Raw genomic sequence first — 10,846 nt, 5'->3', positions numbered from 1 at the left:
ACTGATAAACTGGACTGAGGAAGAGGAGGAAAGGAGTATTCTCCTTCTTTAAGTGAAACAGTAACTTCTAGAACCTGAAGGAGTTATGTAAAGTTCATCCTGATAGGCAGAAACCTCTGACCAACACGCGAGTGTCCTTCACTGATGGACACGTGAACCCGGTCCGCTTATCAACAGAAACACGCTGTCACCTGGAAGCGGTCAGGGACGTCCAGTTTGGGGGAAGGAACACCCACCAGGTAGTCAACCAACACCATGGCCATGATGGTCAGAAAGACAGCAAAGTCACTGATGGACGATCGGACCTGCACACACACAACACTGTTCACATCCATTCGGACTAATGACTTTTCCATGACTTTGAACCAAATGTCCATGAGCAAACATGTCGTGAAATCTGTGTGTAAACAGTAAAAAGTGATAAAATGTAGTATTTAAACTAACAATGAGGATTCAAAGCATACAGTATACCTTAAACCACAAATGAACTAGAGACACTAGTTTGATTAAAAGAATAAACATTTATATAGATGCCTGTATTTATGCCTGTTCATATTTTGAGCCTCTTTCTTTTAAAAGCATATTCATTATTTAAAACTCAGCGTAATATATAATATAATATAACACATTTATAGGACTTTTACTAAACCTTTGGGGTTTTATTTTTTCAGGACTTTTCCAGGCCTGGAAATAACCATTTTAGAATTTCATGACCTTTCCAGGTTTTCCATGAGCGTAATAACCCTGAGAACATCCTTTCCAAGTAGTCAATACCTTCAGATAGATTTATTCAGAAGAATTTCAGGAAGTGAACCACTAGATATCAAGGATAAAACATAATGACCTTGGTGGGGAAGTATCTCATGGTCTTAAACCGTTTGAGGAAGGAGGACAGGAAGAAGGTGGCAAAGAAGAGGATGATGGACCAGAAGAGGACGTCGGGGACGAAGGGACCTCTGTGGCTGCAGGCCAGACCCAAGAAGTCCCCCTGGAGGTCCTGGCAGTCCTGGAGACATAGAGACTCACCGGGTTCAGAGGACGAATGACGGTCCGTCCTCTCGAAGATAAACAGCACTTCCTGTTTCTGACCTTCACCGACAGCTCGTCCCACTGGATGCTCCCGGAGGTCTGGTTTCTGATGGTCCACATCTGCTTGACTTGATCTGAGACGTTGGCAGGTGGAGAACATCGACACCTGAACCAGGAACAAACAATTCATGAGATTCACATCTCAGACTAGCAGACCTTTAGTCCTTTAGACCATCAGACTATCAGATCTTTAGACCGTCAGACCTTCAGACCTGTAGACCTTCAGACGTTCTTACGTGTAGAAGGTGAGGTTGTCCAGGTGGTTGTTCGTGTCCACGGGGTACCGCTCCCCGAGGCGGACCAGCTTCTCCAGAGACTCGTAGATGAAGATGATGCAGATAAGGGACGCGAAGGCCTCCTCTGTGAAGCGGGTTATGTAGCAGACCAGAGAGCTGGCGTCGGTAGCGACCAGAAGCAGGCACAGGAAGGCGGTCCAGAGTCCGATACTGGTCCGCATGGACAGGTAGGACAGACCGTAGTCACTGAGGACAGATAAAGCTTTAGAGGACATTCACTGCAATACAGTCCCTCTCAAATGCACTTCATTCTTTACTAAAGAAAAGTGGAAATGTTTATTCAAACAGAAGACTGGCTGAAGGACCAGGACCCGTAAGTATCTATGAACCCAAAGAAAGCTTCATTGAACGTGACTTTGACCTTTTGATCTGGATTCCACTGAGACCAGAACTAATAAACTGATCAATAATCAAACAATATAATGAACTGAGATGGGTTCTGGAGGGAATCAGAAGGGACTTAAAGTGTACAGGACTTAAAGGGTTAATGAGGACCAGCTGGTTTATCTCCTGGGCCCCTGCTGAGGGGTCTGCTGCAACAGCAGCATTGCAACACCGAGGCAATCGACCCGGCGGCGACTATAAGAGCAGCAAGCAGCCTCCCCCATCCTCTACTCGTCCCATTAATCATGTCTCGCTGGGTCCCCGTCATGTCCTGCTGGGTTCTGCTGCTGCTGGTCCAGGTCCCGTTGGCCCGGCTCGGACGGGTTCAGCCGGTCGATGGCCGGGTCGAACTGAAGAAGGTCCAGGAAGCTCTGGAGGAGCTGAAGGCCGAGAGAAGAGGTGAGGCTGCGTCTACCAATATGTACACGACAGGAATATATATATGTGTGTGTGTGTATGTGTGTGTGTGTGTGTGTGTGTGTGTGTGTGTGTGTGTGTGTGTGTGTGTGTGTGTGTGTGTGTAATAAAAGCTGTCATTATGGAGGACTCTTGTTTTTTCACGTCATTTCTCTTCGTTAAAATGGTCTAGTTCATAAGATAAAGAGACTGTTAGAGTTCAGAGTTCAGTCTGAGCCGCTGTGTTTCAAGGTTCCTCCTCTTTCTCCTCACAGTGATGATGGATCGTCTGGACGTGGCTGAGAGGGAGCTGACGAGGGTCAGAGGTGAGGAAACCAAAACCCTGAAGCTTGAGTGGAGAGACAGAACCTGTACATGTACCACTCTTCTGTTCAGGAACTCCTAAAGTGGCCTTTACTGCATCGCTGGGAGGAAACGGTCTGCTGAAGACCACCTCCGGCAACAAGGTACTGGTCTACAAAACCGTACTGACCAACGTGGGTGGGGCTTACAACGCGGAGACAGGTGAGACTTATCAGGAAGTTAAACCATCTCAATAAAGGCTTCTGTTCCCTTCTTCATCTCCATCTTCCTCCTCTTCCTCTTCCTCCCCCAGGTGAGTTCACCGTCCCGGTTCGTGGGGTCTACTACATCCGCTTCACGGCCAACGCTCCAACTGACTTCCCCATGAGCGCCGTGCTCTACAAGAACAATGCTGAGGTCCAGCTGATCGCCCACGAGCAGCCGTCCGGAGAGGGCAGCGACACGGCGTCCAACGGCGCCGCCCTGCTGCTGGAGGCGGGCGACACGCTGAAGATGGTGCTGTGGTTGAACACACAGATCTGGGACAACAGCAACCACCACAGCACCTTCAGCGGCTTCCTGCTGTTCCCCATGTGAGGAAGACCCAGCTTTTACTGCAGCAACACCACTTACACTACTACAACTATCACCACTTCTAGTATGACCAACACCACTTACACTACTACAACTATCACCACTTCTACTGCCACCAACACTACTACAACTATCACCACTTCTACTGCCACCAACACTACTACAACTATCACCACTTCTACTGCCACCAACACTACTACAACTATCACCACTTCTACTACCACCAACACTACTACAACCATCACCACTTCTACTGCCACCAACACTACTACAACTATCACCACTTCTAGTATGACCAACACCACCAACACTACTACAACTATCACCACTTCTACTACCACCAACACTACTACAACTATTTCCACTTCTACTGCCACCAACACTACTACTACTATCACCACTTCTACTACTACCATTACCACTTACACTACTACGACTATCACCGCCAGTTTTAATAAACAGACTTACTTGTTGTGTCTTTGTGTTACAGGAGGGACCTCCTAAAGACAGACTTGTGTCTTTGTGTTACAAGAGGGACCTCCTAAAGACAGACTTGTTGTGTCTTTGTGTTACAAGAGGGACCTCCTAAAGACAGACTTGTTGTGTCTTTGTGTTACAGGAGGGACCTCCTAAAGACAGACTTGTGTCTTTGTGTTACAAGAGGGACCTCCTAAAGACAGACTTGTTGTGTCTTTGTGTTACAGGAGGGACCTCCTAAAGACAGACTTGTTGTGTCTTTGTGTTACAAGAGGGACCTCCTAAAGACAGACTTGTTGTGTCTTTGTGTTACAGGAGGGACCTCCTAAAGACAGACTTGTTGTGTCTTTGTGTTACAAGAGGGACCTCCTAAAGACGGACTTGTTGTGTCTTTGTGTTACAGGACGGACGAACCTCCGACAGAGTTTGATGCTGAAGTCGAACTAAAGACTGTTCAGGCTTCACTGAAGCAGCTTCAGACGGACAACCTGGGTGAGTCTCCATGTGGACGTCTTTGCTCCCGTCCGGTTATTAGAAGCTGATGACTTGTTATTGATTAGTTCATCATTGCTGTGTGTTTGCAGGAGTCAAAGAGAGACTGGACACCACCGAGAAGCAGCTGAAGGCCATGAGAGGTCAACCACTCCCTGAAATACTCGTTTAATAATAATAATGATAAAATGTGGTGGCCAGAGGGCTGCACCAAGGCTCAAAACAAGCGGCTCTCTTTTCTGGCTCGAGCTGGGATGGAGGAGCACCCTCTTGTGGAAGTTATTGCAATCGTGACATGAACGAAACTCCTTTTTAGTTTTTGCATTGTAAACATACTGATGAATATGCCAATCAAACTAATGCTGTTAATGTATATTTATGTATATTCATATCTGTTATGTTTCCCTTCAGACGTACCGAAGGTTGCGTTTGCGGTTTCTCTCGGAGGAAACGGTCTCCTGAAGACCACGACAGGAAGCAGAACTCTGATCTACAAAGACGTCCTGACCAACATTGGACAGGCCTACAGCTCTGAGACGGGTCAGTGTCCTCTAACAGGTGTCTCTGCTGCCGGACAGCTGGGTCCTATAACAGCACTGTTCAAATATAAATTGCAATTATGAATAAATGATGCCTGCTTGGTATGTATTGGTGCATCTTCTTAAGCAGAGGCGTTCAAGTTCCTGTAAGAAAGTTAGGGCATTTTGTCCCTCAGCGGACCTAAACCTACGGTACACGAAATATGCACAACATTAATTAGTAAAAATATCTAACTTCACAATCAAAGTCAAACTTTGCAGAAATTCTGTTAAAACATAGTGATGTTTATAGTGATATAAAATCCTCCTCCCCTCTTCCTCCTCTTCCTCCCCCAGGTGAGTTCACCGTCCCGGTTCGTGGGGTCTACTACATCCGCTTCACGGCCAACGCTCCCGCTGACTTCCCCATGAGCGCCGTGCTCTACAAGAACAACGCTGAGGTCCAGCTGATCGCCCACGAGCAGCCGTCCGGAGAGGGCAGCGACACGGCGTCCAACGGCGCCGCCCTGCTGCTGGAGGCGGGCGACACGCTGAAGATGGTGCTGTGGTTGAACACACAGATCTGGGACAACAGCAACCACCACAGCACCTTCAGCGGCTTCCTGCTGTTCCCCATGTGAGGAAGACCCAGCTTTTACTGCAGCAACACCACTTACACTACTACAACTATCACCACTTCTGCTGCCACGAACCAGTTGGGCAATATCTCTGTAATATCAGTGCTCGTCTGAATTGCAACTGTGGATCAATGGTTGCCACGTCCGTCTTACAAGCAGAGTAGTTTTTTTCTTCTTCTCTCTCTCAATAAAGAATCTTTGATCAAAAGACTCTTCTTTGTGTTATGACTTCTTCAGTTTCTCTTCAAGAGTTGAGACATAAAATATTATGAATACATCAATAATATTATAATTATATTAGTTCACTGAATGTTTGCTCCAAACTAAAAGATATTAATATCAATTAATAAAATAATGTGTTACTTTGCGATGCAATCAGTTAAATTACACATTCACATGAATATGAAATAGACATTATATATGTGTTTCTACAGACAGATGACAGAGGGACCAGCCCCAGGGCATTATGGGTAATGAGCAGATCAAACACAGACAGAAATCAGGAGCCGGACTCACCTGCAGAACTTGAAGAGGATCTTCTCAAAGACCAGAACCGGACCGGTGCTTCCCAGGATGGTGAGCGGCTGCCCGGAGAACAGCGAGTAGGCCACGCCGGTGAGAGACGCCCCCAACAGAGACTCTATGGCACTCTACCAGAGAGAGAGAGAGAGACGGGGTCACTGATGGGACCCTCAACAGGACGCTACAGGGTTCAGGTCTCCTTCTTACTATGTCTCCATTGGTGGCTTCTCCCAGCAGACCCCCGAAGGTGATGACGGGCGACATGCAGGCGCAGTAGAGGAAGAGGACGGACGCCAAGCACTGCAGGCTGAAGGCATCCCGGACGTCGCTCCACAGGAAGGGAGCCTTCCTCCGGACGTCGTCCACCAGACCCCCAAAGATCCTGAAGGACCAGAGGACTCTCTGTCATGTAGAGTCCATGTCTACGGAGATCCGGACCCATCGAACGGAGAGCTGATCCATTCCATAGCCCTGTGGGAGGGGCTTATCCCGCTGATCTAACAACACTGACCTCCCTGTCCTCTGCAGCTCGGGTCCTGCCTGATGCTCCGCCTCCTTAGTGATGTCACAGCTGTGGGAGGAGCCATGAGGGGCTGACGCCATCTTCCTCTTCTCCTGCAGAGAGACAGACAGAAGCAGAGCTCATGTTTCACGTCAGAAGTCGAAGGTCAGAGGTCGGACCGCGGCGGTCTCACCTGAGACGGGACGCTCTTGGGCGGCTCGATGCGGATGCTGGGGTCCCACTCGCCCGGCGGCAGCACGGTGACCTGATCCAGGAACTCATCGATCCCCGACAGCAGGTCGGTTCGGTCCTTCGCCTTGTACGCGACATCGTGGAAAATCTAGCGGAGAAACGTGAAGATGTGTTTTCCCTGTTCACCTGAACCCGCTGCCTCAAGTGACATCGCTTGAGCCCATCGATCAGGCTTCATGATTCATCGGCGTTCATGAGAGTAGATCTAATACTTTGATGAATATAAAATTTTCTCCTCACCTCGTCCGTCATCAGCGTTGCGATGGAGCGACCGATTTCATGGTACTGTGGACCTTTTCCAAACGGGCCGAGCAGCAGGAAGAGAAACCTGGAGGGCCGAGGAGATCATAAGACCCTCAATATATATATATATATATGTATGTATATATAAAGAGGGCGGATCGGGACAGCTCCGCCCTCTTAAAGAGACAGACACGCCTCTTAAAGAGACAGACACGCTGTTTAATTTCGTCACGTGACGAGTGTTCACCTGGTGGGCACCGGCACCTCGGTGAGGCCGCTCAGCAGCATGGCGGGTGCAAGCCGGACAAAGGCGATGATTGGCCGCTCCAGGAAGTCCACCTCGCCCACCAAGATGTTGGAGGCCTCCGCACCTGGAGGGATCTTCTTCATAAAGCTCATATCCACCTGGAACACACGACACGGTTAAACTATATCTCTACGGGTTAAACTATATCTCTACGGGTTAAACTATATCTCTACAGGTTCAACTATATACTTTACCCGGCTAAAGTCCACCATGCTGTTCTCTCTGCTTCCTCCCTTGTTGCTGTTCTTGGTGTCCAGGTTTCCCGGAGCGGACTGATGGGCGGCCAGCAGGCCTGCAGAGCAGAGGTCTGTGTGAGTTATGCTCTTCATAAGCTGTGTGTGCTTCTCAAGCAGCACGTTGATGGTGTATTGAGTTCAAATTAAACATGACTATTGCCCATGTGTCATTGTAATAGGAGCCTCTGTATAGTCAACAGTAACTGACAATAAAGAGGTTGGAAGACTAGAAAAGAGATATACAGGTCCATTTACTATTCACACACACACACACACACACACACACACACACACACACACACACACTAGCTTGTTATTAAGGCGCTGACTCAGCGGGTTTGTTCAGATGTTTGTTTCCTTCCTGCTGACTGGCAGGAAGGAAACATTATTATTAACTAACTATGAAGTTAGTTTTTGCAGCTGTCAGAAAACAAAGTCTCCTAAGAACAAGCGTTATGAAACACTCTGCCGTGCACCAATCAGAGGCCTCGAGCAGCAGAACGCACGTCAAACTCAGAAATCAGAGATCTCACCGTTGCGTTCCAGTAAATGGGGCTCAGAGTGTTTCTTGCCAATATCAGCGAAAGATCGAACCAGCGGGATTCTGTTGCTCAGCTTCATCTCGCTCAGATGGTGATGACGCCTCAACATGGCCTCCTTCACCTTCTCTCCAACGCTCTGCTCCAGCTGACCCGACGCCAGCATGCTGTCAATCACCATGTCTGCACGAGGGGAGGGACAAAAGGAAGTTCATGTCACGGTACAAGACAGGGTACATGAAACGGTACATGAAACGATACATGACACTAGTCATCTCTTCACGACTCATCTCTTCATCAAACATCATCTCTTCATTAAGCATCATCAGCTCAGTGTTGGTCGTGGATCCGACCTGCGATCTCTTGCATGGTGCCGGCCCTCATGTCGAGCAGCACGGTGCCGTTCAGGATGCAGGAGCGCAGCTCCAACAGACTGTGGAGGGACAGTGTGGCCACGTAGGGTTTACTCCAACGCTCGCCTCCATCCTCCACGTCCTCCTCGAACTTCAGCCACCTGAACAGAGAGCGGGGTGTAACTCCCCTCCTGGAGCACAGCGGCATTACACATCTCTGGTCTGAAGTATGAGAGACACTTCCAGACATCCAGCAATGCTTCATTTCTTTTCCAGTTCCAGTACACTGGATGTGTCTAGTTTCTGGATCAGAATCAGGTGTGAGACAGTCAGTGTGATGAAGACAGATCATCTTTGTTCAGTTAAACAACAGCTTTATATTCAGTATGAATGTCATGAAGTGTCCTCGCCTGGCCGTCTCCTTCCACTCCTGGAAGTCTCCGTCCCTTAAGGCGATCTCGTCCAGCTGGGTGAACAGCTCGTGGGACGCGTGCTCCTCGTCTGCGTCCTCCGTCCCCAGGATGAACTGGACTCTCTGAGACGGCGTGTCTGCGGGGACAGAACCTCTTTAGTACCGCTGTGTACCGATGTGACGATCAGTGCGATGGATCGATGGAGCTGGACGGACCGTACGAGGGCGACTCCCGTCCGTCCTCCGGGTCGTGCCGTCTCCGGTAATGGCGGTGTCCTCTGTGACGGCGACGCCTCCGACTGCCTCGGACCAGAGGAACGTGCACGCCCACGTGCACGGCTCTGTGACCTGAGAAGTAAGTACCAATCAGGAGACAGCAGTAAAGTTACAAATCCTACTTATATACTGTTTGTGCGTGTGTGTGTGTGTGTGTGTGTGTGTGTGTGTGTGTGTGTGTGTGTGTGTGTGTGTGTGTGTGTGCATGGACTCACTCTCCAGTTCTTCCTCCACATAGTTAGTGTGCAGGGTGGAGCTGGTCTGCCTCTGGTCCAGCACGGCCTCCTCCTCGTTCCCCTGCAGCAGCAGAGACACAAACAAGAACAAGAAGAAGACCAACAACAACATCAAGAACAAAAAACAACAACAAGTAGAAGAAAAACAAGAACAGGAAAAGAAAACAAGAAGAAGGAGGAGAGGTTTATGTATAATAAATATTTATTAGTGGAAACAAAAAGTAGGTCGAAACACAGTCTTGATAAGTGCACCAAATCTTTTTTCAGTGTTGTGTCTACATGCATTATAGAAATGATTCGAACATAACTATCTCTAGTGAAGTGATTTCCAATAAACTATCTCATGTGAAGTTATTAATATATTTCTAATGAAGTTATTACTTCTAATGTATCTTTATCTTTTTATTACTAAACTATAGCTGCAGAAAAGTAACTTATGAGATAGACATTGTACATACATACCAACAACATGGCTCTGGACACTCTCTGACTGGCTATGTTTCCCCAGAAGTCCTCCATATCTGTTCAGTCCACCTCCTCAGGTTGACGTCCTGAAGGCAGAACCCGTCCTGAAACAAGAAGACGCTTTGTTGTAGTTTTTAATCTGTGCAGATGATAAACCCAGCGGCTCGGACTGAACCTCCGGCTTCAGACGCTGTGCTGCCAGCAGACCACTGATGTATTTATAGCAGCGTTGCTTCACTGAACAGCAGCCTGGAGGTCTGCAAACACAGCAGGAAAGAAGAAGAACATCAAGGAGGCGGAGCTGCTGGTGAACAATTCATCCACATATCTTGGCAGGAAAGAGACTAACCGAGCAGAAAACCAACAAAGTGACCTCAACTGAAACATAACCACCCAGAAAGACTCCAACAACTCAAACTTCACTTCAAACTCTGATACTTCTGATAACTTTGATGGATATTATCTTTTCCAGATGGGACTCGTGGTCTCAAATCAGTACTAACAAGTTCTAAGTGAAGACCAACAGGTCCAGTCCAACAGGTCTACAGTCACAACAAGTCCAGACCAATAGGTTCAGACTAACAAGTCCAGACCAACAAGTCCAGACTAAGAGGTCCAGATCAACAAGTCCAGACTAACAGCTCCAGACCATCAAGTCCAGACCAAGGAGTCCAGACCAACAGGTCCCAAGACGTGCTGGGAGATGTCCAAACCCTTCATCACGATAGATACAATATCTCAAACATCTGAATTCAACCTACGTAGGTTCAAGGTCAAAGTTGTATTTCATTCCATGTGTTTTCAGCCTTGAAAAAGAACAGTAATGAAAGTCTACTGCGACTAGTGGAACCTTCTCACTCAGTACTGTTGCAGGATTAATGTCCAGCTCATGGTGGTTCATCTAGTTTCTCTGGTCCTATGTGTCCCAGTACAGACTGGTGTGTGAGCTGTGAGAGAACGTCTACTTCCTCCAGAAGGTTGTCAGTCTGATACTCTGTTGAAGAGGGTCGGTGGTTCAAGCCCCCGCTCTGCTGTAGAAGACATGTATTTACTCTGTGATCACTACCATTACTACTTTGTACTAGTGCAAATGTATCTAACGTTTGCTTTACTTGATATCAGAATGAAGTTTGAGAGAGTGTTTGACCTGGTTGAATTCTGTAGGAGCTTTATTTTGAAAGCGCAGATCATTCTGCAGGAGAAAGTGGTTCAACATCACAGTGTGATGGAATTCTGTATGAGCTTTATTTTGAAAGGGCGGGTCCTTCTGCAGGAGGAAGTCGTTCAACATCACAGTCTGATGGAATTCTGTACAA

The 10,846-nt window shown here is 47.8% G+C and overlaps 2 protein-coding genes across 3 annotated transcripts in view; one reads left to right on the top strand and one right to left on the bottom strand.

Annotated features, from left to right (window-relative positions):
• The window catches only part of LOC137781009 (sodium bicarbonate cotransporter 3-like), a 12,360-nt gene extending 2,645 nt beyond the window's left edge, over positions 1-9,715 (bottom strand). For both annotated transcript variants that reach the window (XM_068569489.1, XM_068569490.1), the window contains exons 1-17: positions 9,528-9,715; positions 9,045-9,126; positions 8,770-8,901; positions 8,552-8,690; positions 8,142-8,302; positions 7,783-7,971; positions 7,208-7,305; positions 6,954-7,111; positions 6,704-6,791; positions 6,405-6,551; positions 6,221-6,324; positions 5,917-6,091; positions 5,704-5,837; positions 1,326-1,571; positions 1,090-1,195; positions 845-1,006; positions 192-305 (exon numbers count right to left, since the gene is read on the bottom strand). In XM_068569489.1, coding sequence (XP_068425590.1) covers positions 192-305; positions 845-1,006; positions 1,090-1,195; positions 1,326-1,571; positions 5,704-5,837; positions 5,917-6,091; positions 6,221-6,324; positions 6,405-6,551; positions 6,704-6,791; positions 6,954-7,111; positions 7,208-7,305; positions 7,783-7,971; positions 8,142-8,302; positions 8,552-8,690; positions 8,770-8,901; positions 9,045-9,126; positions 9,528-9,584 — 2,292 coding nt within the window. In that variant the 5' untranslated portion in view covers positions 9,585-9,715. The remainder of the gene's footprint in view (positions 1-191; positions 306-844; positions 1,007-1,089; positions 1,196-1,325; positions 1,572-5,703; positions 5,838-5,916; positions 6,092-6,220; positions 6,325-6,404; positions 6,552-6,703; positions 6,792-6,953; positions 7,112-7,207; positions 7,306-7,782; positions 7,972-8,141; positions 8,303-8,551; positions 8,691-8,769; positions 8,902-9,044; positions 9,127-9,527) is intronic.
• On the top strand, positions 1,995-5,190 carry LOC137781011 (complement C1q tumor necrosis factor-related protein 4-like). The gene is made up of 8 exons (XM_068569492.1): positions 1,995-2,168; positions 2,441-2,491; positions 2,562-2,690; positions 2,782-3,061; positions 3,943-4,031; positions 4,124-4,174; positions 4,443-4,571; positions 4,907-5,190. Exons 1-8 carry the CDS (start codon positions 2,015-2,017, stop codon positions 5,188-5,190), a joined length of 1,167 nt encoding a protein of 388 aa, XP_068425593.1. The 5' UTR covers positions 1,995-2,014.
• Positions 9,716-10,846: the final 1,131 nt, after the last annotated feature.

Source organism: Clinocottus analis, unplaced genomic scaffold (assembly GCF_023055335.1).
Source record: "Clinocottus analis isolate CAN_PGR_092001 unplaced genomic scaffold, fCliAna1.0.p SCAF_9, whole genome shotgun sequence".
Lineage (NCBI taxonomy): Eukaryota > Metazoa > Chordata > Actinopteri > Perciformes > Cottidae > Clinocottus > Clinocottus analis.
This window is presented reverse-complemented; position numbering and strand designations above follow the sequence as displayed.

Bases quoted from the DNA above. Each gene is read 5' to 3' on its own strand.
- LOC137781011 (XM_068569492.1), top strand. From the start codon at position 2,015: ATGTCTCGCTGGGTCCCCGTCATGTCCTGCTGGGTTCTGCTGCTGCTG. The intron at 2,492-2,561 runs GTGAGGAAACCA...TCTTCTGTTCAG, and splicing joins GGAGCTGACGAGGGTCAGAG to GAACTCCTAAAGTGGCCTTT. The intron at 4,572-4,906 runs GTCAGTGTCCTC...TTCCTCCCCCAG, and splicing joins GGCCTACAGCTCTGAGACGG to GTGAGTTCACCGTCCCGGTT.